Source organism: Chrysochloris asiatica, unplaced genomic scaffold (genome assembly GCF_000296735.1).
Source record: "Chrysochloris asiatica unplaced genomic scaffold, ChrAsi1.0 scaffold00098, whole genome shotgun sequence".
Taxonomy (NCBI): Eukaryota; Metazoa; Chordata; class Mammalia; order Afrosoricida; family Chrysochloridae; genus Chrysochloris; species Chrysochloris asiatica.
In genome coordinates, this window is record NW_006408616.1 from 8,159,082 (window position 1) to 8,178,185 (window position 19,104).

General features: G+C 39.0%; 1 protein-coding gene across 1 annotated transcript in view; it reads right to left on the reverse strand.

Moving 5' to 3' along the window:
• Positions 1-3,436: 3,436 nt before the first annotated feature.
• Positions 3,437-19,104, reverse strand: part of TM7SF3 (transmembrane 7 superfamily member 3) — a 31,022-nt gene continuing 15,354 nt past the window's right edge. The window contains exons 7-11 of the mRNA XM_006866961.1: positions 18,409-18,489; positions 17,020-17,172; positions 5,623-5,720; positions 4,700-4,862; positions 3,437-3,743 (exon numbers count right to left, since the gene is read on the reverse strand). Coding sequence (XP_006867023.1) covers positions 3,481-3,743; positions 4,700-4,862; positions 5,623-5,720; positions 17,020-17,172; positions 18,409-18,489 — 758 coding nt within the window. The 3' untranslated portion in view covers positions 3,437-3,480. The remainder of the gene's footprint in view (positions 3,744-4,699; positions 4,863-5,622; positions 5,721-17,019; positions 17,173-18,408; positions 18,490-19,104) is intronic.

The window sequence follows — 19,104 nt, forward strand, 5'->3', positions numbered from 1 at the left end:
AAATCATTGCTTAATAATTATTTTTGTAGTAAAAAAACTAGGGTTAATTTATTCTTGGTTTTCTTGCTTAGATATAATTTTTAAGGTCTTGGTGTTTATTTTAAAGGCATTTACTTTGTTATGTAGTGACAGTTTTCTGTTGCTTACCTTTTGTTTTACACAGAAGGTTCTATTTATGTCTGGCAATATAGACTGCACAGGAGTGTATTTTATCAATAAAGATGAGTGGTTAAAATTTGGTAGTATCCGATTTAATTTGACAACAATGCTTTCTTATTCTTGTTTTTGAGGGCCTCTTGTCGCCTTGCCATAAAACTAGTATCCACAACAGCCTCTATCCATATGTCTTAGTAATTGGCCAGTAACATATTGCTGATGCTGCAAACTTTATCATCTGTTAACTATATTTCATTTTTATATATAGAAATACCATGCTAAAATGCAATTATATACAGCTTCTCAGATTAAAAGTTTTCTGTTCAAATTCATGCATTCTAACATCAAGGTGATTTCTAAACTGTTATTTGTAAAGTCAGTGATACATTAAAGATCACAGTCCTATAGCTTAATTTTTTTAGTGGAGCAGTACCTTTTTGCATTGTCATAGAGAAACGAGTACTTGTTTTAAAAAATAACTTTGAATTTTCATGTGAGAGGACATTTTCCTCCTATCACATTGGTTGCTCCTTCTGCTTCCTTTGCTCTTCTCTCTCTTTCACCTCAGTCAGAGAGACCCAGAGGACTAATTTCTTATTTCTATCCTGGATCTATACTCATTTCCGTGGTGATTTCACCCAATCTCAAATTTAAATACCATATGTAGGATGCATGATGCCCAAATTTACAACTCTGGCACAGACTTCTCGCCCCTAACTCCAATCACTTAGATGTCAGAGATATGTCAAACTTTATATCCAAAGCTAGCTTCTTAATTGTACTGCCAGAACCTTTTCAGAGTCTCCCCATCTCAGTTGATGAGAACTCTATCTTTGCAGTTCTTAAGGCTCTCTCTCCATAATGAGGATAGATGAGTTTAGTCCCATCTTGGTTTGGCTGCTCCTATTCATCTTCTAGGCCTTGGCTTAAGTATTTCCTGAATGCATTCTTCCCAGATTTCACCCTGCCTACACATTATAAATTTCCCCCATTGCATGTTGTGCCTCTTCGGTGTATTTAACTGTCCCATTAAAGTATAAGCCCTTATAGGAACCATGTATGCCTGTATTGTTTACCATCTTCCTAGTGTTCAAAGCAGTATTGATTGGCAGATACGAACTCAACAAATACTTACTGAATGAATAATGTGGGATTCAAGTCAAATACTTATACAAGGGTAAGTCTAAAAGGATTGATCCAAAGTCACAGAAACATTTATTAAACAAATCATTGTATCCTTTGAAAATATCTATCGAGATTGTTGTTGGTATGTGCTACTGAGTCAATCCCTACCCATAGTGACCCTGTAAAGGCTTTCCAAGGAGTAGCTGGTGAGCTTTAACCGCTGACCTTGCAGTTCAAACAAACTTTTCAGTCCAGCACATTAACCACAGTGCCACACCAAGCCTCAAGATTATCCCCTTTGGAGTCCCAAAAAGACACTACTACCTTCAAAGGTGATGTCTGCCTTGAATTTAACTGGCCCAGCAGATTCCCTTAGAAGCCACTGTTTTGAATGGGCCTTTTTTTCAAAGGGGCCCTGACAAGACTTAAGACTCTGGCACTGTAGGAACAGCATTGGACTCAAAACCACAGGTCAGTAGTTCAAACCCACCAGCTGCTCCTTGGAAACCCTACAGAACAGCATTGGATTCAAAACCACAGGTCAGTAGTTCAAACCCACCAGCTGCTCCTTGGAAACCCTATACAGGGTTGTTATGAGTCAGAACCGACTTGACAGCACTTAACAACAACAAACACAAGACAAGTTTATTACCGAGAGAACTTTTCTATAGCCAAACACTGATCACAGTGACATGTTTAAACACTCTTTATTTTAAATAAACCTGTGGATGTAAGAACTGGACCCCTAAATGCAATCCTTTTTTACTTATCTTCTAATTTTTTAAAACTTGCTTCTTGTGCTGATGTGGCTTGGTCCAAACTTGTCAGCCTTCCCAGTTTTAATATTCTAGCAATTTTTGTTCTTCAATCCCACTTTCTACAAAACTCAGCTGGCCTGTAGCACTAGTTAGCTGCTATGTTAGCTGATTATTAGCCTTTAATAATCAATCAGAACCTTTTTAAAACACCTTTTTCTATACTAGTACCACTTTTCTTCAGTTTAACACACCTGAAATACTAATGAAATCACACAAATTAATCCACTGTTAGTCAATTTTCCTTCTAAACAAAGGATAAACATTTTAACACATTGCCCCATATATTTCCTTCACCACTTAAATTGTACTTAGTGATTTTTTAAAATAAAGAATAAATTGTTTTCCCAACGTGAATTGTATTTTTATAGCTAAAAGACTACTCTCTCACAGCTTACTGTGTGGTACAAATATAATTGAAAAAAATTTAAGAATTTTACGAGGTTTTTATACATTTTTTTCAAAAGATTTATTATAAAAATTATACAAACTGCCTCTTTATTACCCACAATTTAACATCATGAAAAATGTTAGACAATTTGTATCTTTTCCAAAAAAAAATGTATTATTTTTACAGTCTGCTGGCAGTGCATTTTGATAACATGTAAAATATAAACATTCCATATGACTTTGTTAGAATGTACAAAGATTTGGTAGAAGTGTCCCTACTGTGAATTATAAAAAACATTTTTTTCTCTATTTTAAGTATTACTGAAGTTGGATTACCGAATAAATAGCAAATAAACACCTGCATATAATCTTTTAAAAGCAAAAGTTGAAGATTTTCCAGTAACCTGAGACTTCAACAATCCATTATTACTTTGAGAAACATATACATAACACACATCAAAAGCAGCATCGTGCACATAGTGGTTAACTAACAAAGTATGCAGCAACCATAAAAAGTCCCAGTCAGGTCCTGGAATCTCCAAACAAGTGGCAAATTCAGCCTAACATTTCACTAAAACTAGCTTCTCCCCCAAGCTTCAACAGGTAAGAGAAATTTTCATACCAGGGCCCTGCATGAGAATCACAATATGTTTTTGTTTTTATTTTTTAGTGTTCTATTTAATAGAATAAGTTAATTTTAACTCCAAAGATAATTTCAGAATTTACTAAAAGGCAACTTCTTGAGCACTTTCAAAAAAAAAAACCAAAAACTTCTCTCATCAACTTCTTGACCATCTCTTCTGTCTCTCACTCCCCACTAATTTCCTTAACATACATACCTTGTAGCAATAAAGTGTAATATGGTGGAAAACAGACCTGTAGTCTGCTCTGCTCTTAGACTTGCAGTCATGATGATTGCTATCTGGAGATAAACACCATATCTGAGACGGCTCAAGTCATACTTCAAGATCACAAAGACCAAGTCACTGGGCATCTACAGAAGTAGGGGCGTTCTCTCTCCAGCTGACTGTTCTTTCTGGAAGAACTCTTTGATGTGGGCTAACTGGCCATATATCCTCTCTCTCAATGGAGGAATGTGGTAGCTAGGATCCAAAATGTTCGTAACTCTGCGTTCTCTCTCTCGCTTCCATAACTTGTAAGGGTGGGGAGGGAAAAACGGCTGACCTCTTTCTCTTCGAATTTGTAATGTAATTCCACTTACTGCCAGCATCCCCCATAATGCCAGGATAATAAAGTCTAAAAAGAAGATAAAAATCAGAAGAGCAGTTTCAACTCCTGTATTTTTAAATGTATTATAGATTTAACACTTATTCCCTTCATGGCCTAAGATTGTGTCATGCTTTCTCAATCAGATCAGACTTTCTATTGACTTAATTCACAATATACAGGCAGTCTCCCAGTTATGAACAAGATCCATTCCTATATCTTTAAGTAAATTTATAGATGGGTCAGAACAGGTACATATGGTTCTTATTTAGCCTCACTTTAGTACAATAAAAGACTTGCAGCCTTTTCAGTGATTTAAAACTGAAACTAGGAATCACGTAGTTTAGACAGGTTGTAAAACAGTCATTCGTATGAGTCCTTATCATTCCAACATCATATTAACAATGCCCGTAACACAGTCATTTGTTGTGTTTTTCCAGAGGGGATGGAGAAGGCAGCAGTAAGCTAGGTAAACTGCACATACATGCACATCATGGAAGCCCAGAAGCCACTACACTGTAATAAACTATGACAACAGAATTGGAGAAACACATAACTGACTGAAAATCACTCACCTTCAGTCAGCAAAGTGCTTAATTAAAGGAGACAAAGAAAGGGAGTACCTTAAAAAAATCACGTCATTCATATTCCTTATCCCATCCCTATCTGTAAGTGTCAAGTGCTTTATTGTCAAGCATTTTTTTCCACAACTGAGAATTGACCAGGTAAATCTATATAATCCTGGTTTAGAATTCCATTAACAAAGTTCAATTACTCTTTTTCTAAAGTATGAACTTCAACTACATACCAGTTTAAATTATTTGCCTCAGATCCCTAACAAAGGGTTTCACATTTGTATGATGTAAGCTTTCTCCTTTTGTCACCCTTGCCCTCATTCAGTCTAAGTTATTTTGTGCTCTAGTTAGCACAGGAGAATCTAAAGTCCTAAGTAACCATCACTCTGGTTTTTGGATTTAGCGACTTACCGGTAGTTTGAAAAGGCACATTTGTGAAAGCTCTGCGGAAATCCACGTTGAGTGCTCTCTTAAGTACATTTAAAGTAACGTAGGAAAGGCTCGTGTATAAGTAACTGTCGGTAGCCAAAACCACTGAATAGGAGCCAATGATTCCACAAGTGAGTATGTTCAGCTGTGGAAGAGTGAAAGAATTTAGACATCATGCCTGAAGAGTATCTTCTCTGTAGTATGGGAAGGTGAGTGGAAGGAAATAGGAGCCAAGGAGGAAGCAGATGACTTGTTTCACGGATGGGATTGCAATCATTGAGATGAAGCAAAGTGTATTTAAAACTTGTCTGTATATCTTCTCTAAACATAATAAAAAAGAAATCAAAATGTATTAGGAAGACCACCCCTTGTCCCCCCAAAATATATCTTTGCTCATCTATGGCCTCAATGATACAGAATCACTCAGTCACATAAAAAGGGGCCAGTTCTTTCTAAATGAAAGATTACCTAACAAACATAACTGAAAACACTCCTCTATATTCATGATGTTTTAAAACATACTTGATTGAAAAAAAAATTAAATTATAGAAAATATATTCCTGGTGAAAGAACTTCAAAACTCAAGTCTAATTAGATGAAGGACCATTCTTCTAGAGGTAGCAGAAAGTAATAATCCATCCAGTGGTAGCATTCTAGAAAGCCCTACCTTCTCTGCCTCCACTGCTAGAAACTCATCAACAATGATGACTTGCTCAACTAGATTGAAAAAAAACACACTGTGCTAAGCATGAATAGAACTTCTCTTGCTTTCACAGTAATAAGGCTGTTTAGAATCAATATCATGTAAATTATCAGCCATCCCCAGAGACTAGAATATGGAAAATGATCAACTGAAGGCCAAGGACAACATAACGAATAAACATACCTTCTGATAAAATACTTACTATTCTTAGGCAGCCCATGAAAACTACTGGAATAATAACAGCTATACAAGAGAAGGTCACCCAGAACACAACATCATCACGAAAAATCTTTAGGTTTCCTGGGAAAAAAAAAAATCAAGAGTAAACAACAGGTTCATCAAGTTCATTTTCTCAACATCTGAACACAGATATACCTCAAGGCTTTAAATAACGAGGAAATACCTAAGCAAGCAGAAAATCATTCTGGATTTCTTTTAACTATCAGCACAATCCCCTTTCAAATGTGGCTGTTGTTAAGTGCATTTGAGTCACTTCTGACTCATAGGGACCCAGTATAGAGTTTCTAGGCGCAGCTGGTAGGTTTGAACCACCAACCTTGTGGTTAACAGTACAGTGCTGATCCTACAGTGCCACACCCCTATAAATGTGCATGCATTTATGTGTGTGGAGGATAAGTTCAAGTAGGTACATGTTCTGCACTTATTGCCAGGACAAGTTAGACGAGGAATTAAGGGAGCCCAATAGTACAGTGACTAAAGCACTTGGTTATAAACCAAAAGCTTGGTGGTTTGAACTCTCCACTTCCCAGCTATTTAGCAAGAAAAAGGTGGGGCAGTCTGTTTCCATAGAGAGTTATAGCCTTGGAAACCCTACGGAACACTTCCACTCTGTCTTATAGGATCAACGTGTCGAAATCAACACAGCAGTGGGTTTGTTTTGAGGTGTTTTTTTAAAAAGAGGATTTCAGGTAACCTTGGGTGGCACAAATGATTAAGCATTCAGCTATGAAATTAAAGGTTGACAGTTCAAGTTTATCTACTGGCATCTTGGATACAGGCTTAGCATTCTACTTCTAAAAATTCACAGCCATTGAAAACCTAATGAAGATCAACAAGGACACAAAACCTGAGTGACATCATACACCAAATAGGCTTAACACACAAGTATAGAACACTCCACCCAAACAGCACAGCATGCATTCTACTCCAGTGCACAGGGGTCATTCTCCAGGACACACCACATGTTAGGTCATAAAGCAAGGCCTGATCAATTTAAAAACACTGAAATCACACAAATTAATTCCTCTGACCACAATGGAGAGAAGCTAGAAATCAACAAATAAAACCTAGAAAATATAAACACATGGAACTAATTACACTATTAAGCTACTAGTGGGTAAAAGGAGAAACCACAAATTTCTAAGAAGAAAATGAAAATGAAAGCACAACAAATGTATGGGGTGTGGTAAAGGCATTATTCAGAGTGAAACTTCTAGCAATAAATATTGTTGTGATGTGCCGTGGAATCGGTTCCGACTCATAGCAACCCTGTACAGGGTTTCCGAGGCTGTAAATCTTTATGGGAGCAGAAAGCCTCATCTTTCTCCCACAGAACAGCTGGTAGTTTTGAACTGCTGACCTTTGCTCACAGCCCACTTTGTAACCACTACGCTACCAGAGCTCCTTAGCAATAAATGTTAAGTTCCATCAAGTTGGTTCTGACTCATAGTGACACTGTATAGGGATTCCGAGGCATGGCTGGTGGGTTTGACCACTGACTTCCTGGTCCAGTGCATTATCCTGAAGTGCCAAAACAGTATAAATACCTATATAGAAGAGCAAACTAATGCTAAATACCAGGGGGAAACAAAGGAATTAAGACCAGAGCATAAATAAAATCAAAACCAGAAAAACAAAACCGACAAGACCACAAGTTAGTACTTTGAAAAGATAAATAAAACTGACAAACCTTTATCCACACTGAGAAAGAACAAAGTTTTTAAAAAATTGCAAACTGCATTACTTGAGGAAAAAAGGAAAGTTGCAGCGAAGAACTTTTTTCCATTACAACAATGTACCTGCTCGTTTTAAGGGTAGCTATGGAGGAGAATATTGAAAGTGCCATGGACTGCCAAAAGAAGCAATAGATCTGTTTTGGAAGAAGTGAAGCCAGAATGCTCCTTAGAGGCCAAAATGGCCAAACTTCGTCTCTCATACTTCGGACATATTGTCAGGAAGGACCAGTCACTGGAGAAGGATATCATGTTTGGTAAGATAGTGGGTCAGAGAAAAAGATGAAGACCCCCAACGAGATGGATTGGCCAGGTGGCAGCATCGATGGACTCAAGTGTGGCAACAGTAGTGAGATTGGCCCAGGATCAGGCAGTGTTTTGTTCTGCTGTGCATAAGGTCGCTATGGGTTGGTACCGACTCGATGGCACCTAACAACAACAACAACATGGATATCTTATGAGAATTTCATTGGGAAAATTTAATCTCATCCATTCTCCAGTCCTGATATTGCCCCTTTGTTGTTGTTGCTCTTATTGTTCCAGTACCATGGAATCAGTTCCACCAAAAAATAACAATCCTGTATAGGGGTTCTGAGGAGTGGCTGGTGATCTTGAAATGCCGACCTTGAAGTTCAGACTTTGTAGTCCAGTGAATTAACCCACACCAGGACTCCACTGCCCCGTTAACTTCTTTTTATTCCCCAAATTCAAAGAATATTAAAAAGGAGCATGATTTGTTTCCCTTGAGGATACTAAAACTGCTGTTTTCATGTAGTGTAAAGTGAAGAGCACAGAATTCTTTGGAGAAGTGTTAGTAAGATGAAAACACTGCCTTCAGAAGTTTAGTGTTGTTGTTGTTGTTAAGTGCTGTAGAGTCGGTTCCGACCCATAGCGACTCTGTATAGGGTTTCTGAGAAGCAGCTGGTGAATTTGAACCACTGATTGTGTGGTTCAAACTGACTTTGTAGTCCAGCGCTTTAATCCACAGTGCCACATCAGAAGTCTATAGATGTACACATTTTGGTAGTTTTGTTTCAAAAGGGTTTCTATGATTTTTGTAACAATACCTTTTTACTTGTCCTTATAAATGGGGAGATTTCTATGTTCATTAATTGAAAGACTCAGTATTGTTAAGATGTCAATATAATCCAAAGCAATCTATATTCACAATTCCAATCAAACCCTCAACTGCCTTCTTTACAGAAACAGCAAAACCAATCCTCAACTTTATGTGGAACATTGGAGAAAAACTCACAATTCCCAACTTTAAAGCATAGTATGGTGGTAGTGGTGGTTACGTGCTGTGGAGTTGTTTCCAACTCATAGCGACCCTGTATAGGGTTCCAAGGCTATAAATCTTAACAGGAGCAGAAAACGTCCTCTTTCTCCCATGGAACAGCTGGTAGTTTCAAACTGCTGACTATGAGGTTGACAGCCCAACTTATAACCACTACGCTACCAAAGATCCTTAAAACACAGTATATAGCTACGTTAATCAAAACAGCCTGGTACTGGTTTAATAATATACATATAGACAAATGGAATAGAACTGAGAGTTCAGAAATGAGTCTACAATCTATGGTCTAACAATTTTTGATGACGGTGCTAAAACCATTCAATGTGGAAAGACGAGTCTCTTCAATAAATTGGATTTCCACATACAGATAAAAGAGGATCCTTGCTTCACAACATACACAAAACAAATTCCAATTGGATTAGGACCTAAATGTGCAAACTAAAACCATTAAATTCTTACAGGAACAATCAGGGCAATGCCTGAAGGTCTACTTTCAACAAATGGATTATCTAATATAATAATGAAAGCATAAACAATAGACTAATAAATGGGGCTCGTAAAAATTAAAAACTTATGTTCATCAAAAGACTTTACCAAAAAACAAGCTATTGACTAGAGGAATATATAGCTCCAGAAACAACATATCCAACAAGAATCTAATGACAAAAATATAAAAGAGGACATTCAAATGGACACCAAACACATCAAAAGATACTCAGCGTTATTACCCAATGTTGTTGATAAGTGTCATCCAGTGGGTTCCAACTCATAGCAGCCCTGTGTAAGGTTTCTGATGAGGGCTGGTGAATTTGAACTGCCACCTTTGCATTTCAAAAGACCTTGAAAATGCTTATCCTATAGCACCACACCAAACTCCCACTGTTGTTGTTAAGTGTCAGCAAGTCGGTTCCAACTCATAGCAACACTGTCTAGGGTTTCCGAGGAGCGGCCGGTGAGTTTTGAACCGTCACTGTGCAGTTCAAATCGACCTTGTGGTCTAATGCTTACCCTACAGCACCACACCAGGACTCACATTTGTTGTTTGTTGTTAAGTGCTGTCGAGCTGACTCAACTCATAGTGGCCCTGTATAGAGTTCCTGAGGAGAGGCTGGTGAATTTAAACTGCCGAACTTGCAGTTCAAACCGGCCTTGTGGTCCAGGACTCCATAGGACTCCCATTAGAGATGCAATTCAAAACCACAGTAAAATACTATTTCACTCCTGGTGACACTGTATGATAATCACTGGAATGGCTAACCACAAGGTTGACAGTTCAAACCGCTCCTCAGGAGAAAGATGAGAATTTCTGCTCCCATAAAAATTTAAAGCTTTGGAGAACCTATACAGAGTCACTATGAGTAAGAATTAACAGTATGGCAGTGGGCTGGGTTTGATTTAGGGGTAGGATGTCTAAGACTTTTTAAAACAACGTAACAAATATTGGCAATGAGATGGAGAATTGGAACCCTTATCCATTGTTAGCAGGAATGTAAAATGGCACAGCCACTGTGGAAAACAGTACTATAAAAGCTTCAAAAAAAATGAAAATACCGACCAAATGACCCAGCAATTCCACAGACCCAAAAGACTTGAAAGAAAGTAGAGAATCAAACAGATTTGTCTACCAGTGTTCAATGCAGCACTATTCACCACAGCCAAAAGGTGGAAACAACCTAAACACCCATCAGCAGATGCATAAATAAACAAGATGTGACACATACCTACAATGGAATACCACTACTCAGTCAGTAGGAGAAATGCAGTCTTGATACGTTACAGTGTAGATAGAGCTTGAAGATATTTTGCTGAGCAAAGTAAGTCAACCACAAAAAGACTAATATTGTATGGCCTCACTTATATAAAGACAAGAAAGGGGAAATGTATAGAGACCAAAGTTTATTAGTGGTAATCAGGGGCAGGAGAGAGGGAAAGTGAAGTCAGCTTATGGTGACAAAAAAAAAAAAAAAAAAATTGCACTGCACAGCCAATTATTGTAATTTCTGTCAATAAGTTGTACACCTGTAAAAAGTCAAATTGGCAAAAGTTGTGTGATAGATATATTGACAACAATAACCCCAAAACAGTAGCTGCTGAGGCTGGTTATGTACAACCAAACACCTCATGGGATTTGGTTCCTTGGTTTGAAGTTTAAGGTTATGATTTTATGGGGACATTGCTGTAATTGACCTAATAGCATGTCTACTGCTCCTGCTCTATATCCTAGTTCAGTCTGTAGTGCCTGGAGTCTTAAAGGCTTGCCAGTGTCCATCGAAAGCACAACCATTGGTCTCTATTCATCTGGAACAACAGAGAATAGAGAGGAACAGGAGGAGATGGGATGTATAATTAATTGTCTCCATGAACAACTAACTGCATTCTTTGCCAGGAGACTACAAGAAGTGGGTGATGTATGATTCCACAGAAGAATCCTAATCATGGAAAATGAATTTGCTTTGAAAACTTTCATCCAAAGCACAATTTAAAAAAATTGAGGGGGGAAATATAGAACAGAATTTCAGATTCTCATGAACTCTAGACTCTTTGAAGCCATGAAACTACTGCAGAGATAACCTTGAAACCTTAAACCAAAAATATCCCCTAAAGTCTTCGTTATTAGTTCTGCTCAACAAGTTTATTAGGTCTGCTTTGAGCAGTATGTTCTTTTCAGAGATCTCTATCTGGAATCAAATTAACAACAGCACCTCAAAGGATTAGACAGGAGCCTTAGGAGGCAGTGAGTTTGTGTTAATGAGAGAGGAAAATGCAGAAAAGGAGGGTGAGAATGGCTGCACAAGTGGAAGCATGTCAACAATGTCATGAATTGTTCATGTAGAAACTGTTGAATTGATGTGTGTGTTTGCTAAGTATATTCTCAGCCACATCAAAATAAGTAAAACTTAAAGAAAAAGAAAATCTTATGGAATGAAGTTCTACTCAGATACACTACTCATGGGGTGCTGTGAGTCAGAATTAACTTCAGAGCTACTGATTTTGTTTTTGTTTTTGTTTTTTAAGCATAGTTCAAGTTATTCCATTCACTGGTTCAATGATCCTTGGCCTTGAGTTCCTAACCCATAAAAAGAGATACTGAAATGCATCTGCTCCAAGTTCTAAATCATCTTTTCTAGCTCCAAATTTCTGATTTTGTGATTTTTTTATTGCAAAATAAAAATACAAATAAATGCACTTGGATTTAAGAACTTGCACCCAATATAATACGTAAAATTGGCCTATTCAATTTTTACTATCAAAGTGCTTCCTGCTAAGACACTGCACGCTGGTGGATATAGTTTACCCATTCATCAGGACAGACAGGAGCCAACAACTCTTCTGCGAAACCAAATCCTTCTGCTGGGTTTCAAGGTACAGCAAACCTCAGGGTGACCCAGGATGAACATAACAGAATTTGGGTCCATAAATTAACCTTAAAAAGCAAGAATGCAAATCTGATGTTTACAACTGCCACTAGGACAGTCTCCTTCATTTTGTCCATTTGTCAGATGGCCCAAGTCTCAGGACTCGCCTATCATGGGCAGAGTGGGAGATCCAGAGCCCGAGGATCTGACTCCAGGAACCACATGCTCATTCTCTGAAAGCAAACTACAATGTGCTGTCACTGGATCGATTATGTGTAGTATTCTCTAGTTAATGACACTAACCTTCACAAACTACATGACTTTAAAAAAAAAACAAAACCAAGTTAAGATCAGGGCTTGAAAACAGCAGTTATGATGTCAGCATATGAAGAACAGACCCTTTTTGAGTATAAATTCTTTACTATCTACATTGTAAGGTAAAAACAGTAGCAATTTATCAGATCTGAGAGGTCAGCCAAATAGTTTTCAAATTTTAAGGCTTAAAAATATGAATTTGCACCCACTATTTTGAGGAGACCCTTACTACAACTGTCCTTTACCTAAGAAATAGTTAACAGGAAAACACATATAACCTTTAGGTTAGAAGTCCAGGGCTGATCCTATAGCGCCTCACCTGGAGTAGTTAATTAAAAAAAAAAAAAGTTCAGTGATAACAATTCTAGGCTATTGTGGTAATATGAATTACCTAATGTCTCTTCTAGCCATAGTCTGTCTTCCCAACAAACAACATTTCTGCCCCGCTGAGTCTGGGTAAGAGAAGGTGGGAGAAGATGCTGATAAGATGACACAATTCAACTGTGGATGCCAGCAGAGTTAACTGTAACTGCAAAAACTTGAAACTCCAGTGTGTGTTTAAATGAGCCATAGAACCCACAAGAAAAACATATATGTACACCAATGTTTATAGCAGCAGAAGACATATGCACACCAATGTTTACAGCAGCACTATTTACAATAGCAAAAAGGTGAAGACAGCCAAAGTGCCCTTCAACTGAAGAATGGATAAACAAATTGTGGTACATACACACAATGGAATATTATGTTTCATTGAAGAATAACAAGGAAGCGGTAAACCACCTCATAACATGGATGAACCTTGAGGAAATTATGCTGAGTGAAATTAGTCAGTCACAAAAAGAGAAATACTGCATAAGACCATTACTGTAAAGGACTAAGAACAAGAAATGATACTGAAAGGGGGCAAGGGGAGGTCTATGTTGGGGGTTGGGAAGGTGGTGAAGATGGGGGAGGGGGGGAGGGCGGAGCGCAGGGTGGGGATTGGCCACAGGAAAGCTTGGGTGTGAGGGAGGGGGACAATATACAGGGAGGGAGAGGGAAAGGGAAAAACAGGGCAGCTGGGAGAACAGACATAGATAAAGCAAGTTATATACACAACCTGGGAACGACAGGGCTCTGAGACACAGGGATTGAGTCATTATTGGAATGGGGGGAATCCTGTTAAGATGCTGGAATTTTTTTTTATATCACACGATTAACCAAGGGGCGAGAGTTTTAGTCTGTGTTACAGGTCAAAAACTCTCCAGTATGGATTCCAGCCTGACTAATTCGACCCTATAATGAGAGGACAGCTACTTCTCCGTCTTCGGAGCAACCCTGCCTGAGGGAGCCAGCATTCACCAAGGACTCATCTGAAAGAGTGACAGCATCTGCATCTCCATGGAGGTCCCTCTGGCAAGAGCACCAAGGAGCCAGCCAGCCAGCCGTTTCCACAGCAGAGAAGACTCTAAGAACTGTTTAACCCTTAGAGAACTGGTTAAACTCCAGAGACTTTCTGCTTCTTTGCCTGTCGGGCAGAGGGAATGGGGAGTTAATAGATGTTACTGACTTTGCAATCGTTCATCAACCATCTTAGGTTTTATTGCCTGTTAATGTTTTCAGAAGCTAGGCAATTATTGCGGTCCTGGCCCTTAAACGTGCCACGTGTCTTTGCTCTCATGTCAAGAATCACTGCACTAATAGGAATTGTTACCTTTTTTGCCCTGCCCACCATGTAAATCAACTGTCTAGGGATATTAGTCTCGCTCATACGATCCAAGAGAAAATAGATAAAGGCTTACAAAACAGACTAAATGCTTTAGAGAAAGGAAGATCGCTCAAGAGAAATAAGATTTAATATATCCAGTTTACACTCCCAGCTAAGGTTGTTCAAGATAGAAATAGATTTGCATTAACTTTCAGTAATCCAGAACTTGATTGGAGCGTAAAACAACAGCATTTTAGCACGATATGGAATAACATCCACTTGTGTCTGTGGATATTCATCAGCTACATGCTCAAATTTCTGATATAAGTAATTCTCAAGTTGAGTACTGAGTGGCTACTAATTTGCTACCCCTGCTAGAGATTAAGATCCCCTAAGAACTTAATTGAACCTCAGCGTAGTGACCCTGCTTGGTCACCTCAGAGCAGGTGGTGGTCTGGCAACATCTTGCGTATGGGGTCCCCAGCTGGTCTCCTCCCTCCTGGCCTTCTTTGGATGGCGGCTGTTTATGCTGACGTGTGGCCAGAGACGGGTAAGGATCATGTGGAACCTCGGCAACCTAAGACAGAACCATTGCCATACTGCAATGAGTTTCGATGACAAGATGGAGGAATTCGCACTGACCGCCTAAGACAGGCAGTATCCCCTAAACAAATAATAAATAAGGGGGAAACGGAGGTAGACCAGGAGTTCAAGGCCCTGTGGGCCCAAGCGTTGCAGACCATCCAAACCATAGGCTCTGAGGATCAGACTTTAGCCACCTAGCAGACATAGCAAACTGTCCCTCATCTGATTATTCAGTTATGCTTGTTAGTAATTGCATACATGAGCCCTGGATATCCACAGATAAATGTAAAAACCTTCCCTAAAAGCCGAGACTGTAAACTCCAAAAAGGCAAAGTTTTTCCCCCCAAAAAAGGAGAAAAGCCAAAGAGGATAGAGAGAAACACTGTTGACTGATGATGTATGGAGGGGATTGTAATCAATGTAATGAAACAAGTCATATGAATGGCTGAATGTGAAACTGATGATGTGCCCTGTAAACTTCCCTCAATCCACAATTAAAAACCTTAAAAAAATAAAATAAAATAAATAAATAACATGAGGCATAGCAGAAGCAGGAGGAGGGAATGTCACTACCATCAAAGAGGAAAGAACACAGGAGTGAAGTGCATTCCTTAGACCCTGAGATCCTGGTCTGTTGAATTTCCTCAAATCAACCCAGGGACAAAATCTGTAACACCAGCGGAGTGGCAGAGAAGCTGCAACAGCAGGGCCAAGAACCAGAAAACAAGACAGAGCAGAGGACTACCCAGCTCACAGAGCAAGTGAAGCTGAGGGGCTTTGGGCAGGAAGCTTGCTTGTACAGTGGGGTGCCTCCAGGCACTTAATTAAGTTGGGGAGCAAGCTTTGCTGACCCACACTTGAGCTGAGTGCTTTCAGGTGGAGGTATATGCTGGAGTGGTGTGTGCTGTGGACATTTATCAGCAGCTGACAGGAACAACTGCACCCTGAGCATTTCCTGATCCTAATTGTAACCTGTTCACTTTCCTAATGGACCCCATAACTGTGACTATGGTGTCTGAGTTCTGTGTGACCCTGACAATGGATTATTGAACCTGGTTGGGTAGAGAGGGTTGTGGAGGAATGGGCTGATACTTCATTTTTTTTTGCAGCTATTTTTATGAAGAGGAAAATTAAGAGGCCTTTCTCTTCCTTCTCATTTACCCCTCACTTCTACTCTGGGAAACTGTTACTACCTCTGCTTTACAGATGCTGAAACAAAGCTTCAACAACAACTTGTTCAAGGTTTTAAGTTGTAAGAGTACTAGTGACAGATTCAGAATGCAAGCACAGGATTTCAGGGCTTGGATTTAGTTATTTATTTATTTACGCATAGTTGTTGTTAAGTGTCGTCGAGTCGGTTCCGACCCACAGCACCCCTATGTAGGGTTTCCGAGGATCGGCTGATGTGCTTGAACCACGACCTTGTGATTCAAACTGACCTTGTAAAGCACATTATCTCACAGCGCCACACCAGGACTCCTTAAGCACAATAAATACTAAATATCTAATCTATCACCACCACCACCCTCATCCTCCAAACATTAAAAAAAGGGAGAGAAACCGTTACGTAGTATGAGCCCATAGAAATTTAGGGTAGGACCTTGAATCTATTTTCAACAAACACCCCTCATGAATCAGTATGTTGGTGTTGCTATTGTTAAGTGCTGTCTAGTCAGTTCCAACTCAGAGCAACCCTGTTACAGGGTTTCTAAGGCGTGGCTGGTGGGTTTGAACTGCCAACCTTGTAATTCACACTCCAGTGCTGATCAATTCTACAACAAGCATCCCTCAAGAATCTGTGCGTTAGCCAAGTCTTTTTTTTTTTTTTTTTTTTGGCAGATTTTAAAAATGTAAGTTACTATACAACAGCAAAGAAAGTTAACTACTTACAAGTTTACCAGGTTTTTTAAAAAAATAAGTTGTTTTTAAATTCCAGAACCATTCCTGTGTAACTTACTATCCTGTTGTTGTTTTTAGTTACCACTATAGTGGTTACAAATCAGGCTGCTAATCTCATGGTCAGCAGTTTGAAACTACCAGCTGTTCCACAGGAGACAGCCTCGGAAACTCTGTACAGGGTCACTATGAGTCGGAACCGACTCGGCACTAAACAACAACAACAACAAATATTCCAGTTCATGGAGACCCCATGAATGCCAAACTAGAACTACTCCATAGGGTTTTCAAGGCCATGACCATTTAGACAGCACACTGACAAGCCAGTCTTCCAAGGCACCGCTGGGTGGACTTGAACCACCAATTTTTCAGTTAGCAACAAGTGCATAAACTGTTTACACCACCCAGAAACTCCATTTAAATTCAGAAAGTACAAATAAAGTATTTCAAGCAATAAATTGGACATGAAATTAGTTACATTGCCTACCCAATGGAGTGAAGAACATCACAGATGAGATGAAGAACCCCAGCACTAATCCAACACACAGCATACAGAACATGAGGATTCCAAATCGCCACCATGCAGCCACCAAGAAAATTCCACCAATGCTTCCAGTCACAGCAGTTAGAATCAGACGAACTGTACAGAGGGAGGAGAACAGTTTGATCAGAAGCAACAATCCCAATCCCACGCTTAGATACACAATAGTACTGCCAGAGCCAGCCTTTCTTTTGGTCCGATACCAAGGGTTCTGCAGGGGTCTCAGGACACAAGCATGGAAAGACCCTCTTCTGGGAGGGCCTGGTCTGAGGCATGAAAACTAACCAGAAAGCTAAGCCTCACACGATTGGTGTTGTACAACCTGAACGTTATAATGAAGGAAGAAGAGGTGATGAGTATTCTATTTCTGTTAGGGGAAGAAAGTTGTTTGTCATAAGGGAAAGTAAATCTTAACATTCTGACTGCTGTAAATTTCATTATCTTCAATCTATCACATAATTTATCATTAATAATGCCCTTCATTGCTCTAAGTTTTTATATTAGAATATTAAAGAGAAGGCAATCCGATGCGGAGTCGCGCTACTTAGACTTTGCTAATTTACTAATTGGGCTGCTAACCTCAGGTTCAGCAGCTGTTCCGCGGGAGAAACATGAGGCTTTGTGCTCTCAAAGATTTACAGCCTCAGAAACCCTGTTAAGGGTCACTATGAGTCAGAACTGACTCCATGGTAAATAACAACAACAATGTACAGATTTATGAGGGGTGGTTTTGTTGTTAAATGCCATCGAGTCAGTTCCAATCCATAATGATCCTGTAGGCAGTTTTCTGAGGGGCAGTTGGTAAGTTTGAACCACCAACCCTGTGGTTCAAACAGACTTTGCAGTCTAGAACATTACCCCACAGCACTACACCAGGACTACTTATGATGGCTATTTGTTGAAAATAGGTTCAAGGCTCTATTCTAAATCTTTAAGGAATTTCCCATACAGATTAACACACAAGAAAATAAGGTCTGAATGTATACTTCAAAAAAGATGTTCAGAGGATAAGTGGCCCTTTATTTTACCCACATAATGAGACTTTAAGGAGCTCTGGTAGCATAGTGGTTACCAATCGGGCTGCAAACCTCAAGGTCAGCAGTTCGAAACCACCAGCTGCTCCATGGGAGAAAGAGGAGGCTTTTTGCTCCTGTAAAGATTTACAGCCTCGGAAACCCTGTTCAGGGTCGCTATGGGTCAGAACCGATTTGACGGCACTTACCAACAACAACAATAATGAGATTGCACACAGGACTGGTCAAACTGTAGAAGGAAGGCGTGTGAACAGCAGCTTCATATAAGAACAATTAATTGAACTATATAGTTTTCTCTTACCATCATATTTAATAGATGTCAGTCTTGTAACCAGTATATAAAAGAAGAATCCAATGAAGATGAAACCTATGAAGAATAATTCTAGTAGCAAATCACCAGGAAAGAGAGAAAACAAGCTTTGATTAGGTACTCTTTTACAAAGTAGTTTCAATATCTAATCTATAAATGTATGCTTAAACTCCCAGAACTTACACATCAGTGCATTCAGAGTTATCTAAGAGAAATAAGAAGTTTAGAAGTCATTGGAAGTAAATTATTACTAATTGGAGAGAGCATTGAAGTATTAACTACAGGGTGTATGCTTTTTAAAATCTAGGTCAATTTCAAGTATTTAACTGTCAGTTGTTAATTTCATAGCTCATTTTAGTATATTTATATTTCCTACTTAAAACAAGAATAGTACTTCTGTCCCTAATGTCTGATCTGAAATTAACACTAAGTGTTAATTGCCGAGTCAGTTCTAACTCATAGCGACCCAGTATAGGGTTTCCAAAGCTGTAAATATTTGTGGGAGAAGGCAAAACTTAAATTTGAAAAGTTAAAAAAATATATAACAATATATTCCAAAACAAGGTGTCAGAGCAAGCTTAGCTGGCATTCTTTGTCATTGCATCATTCTACACTTCCAAGAATACTCTCGGTCCAACTAATCAAGAGAGTAGTAAAGGGATTGTTGTTGTTGTTGTTAAGTGCCAT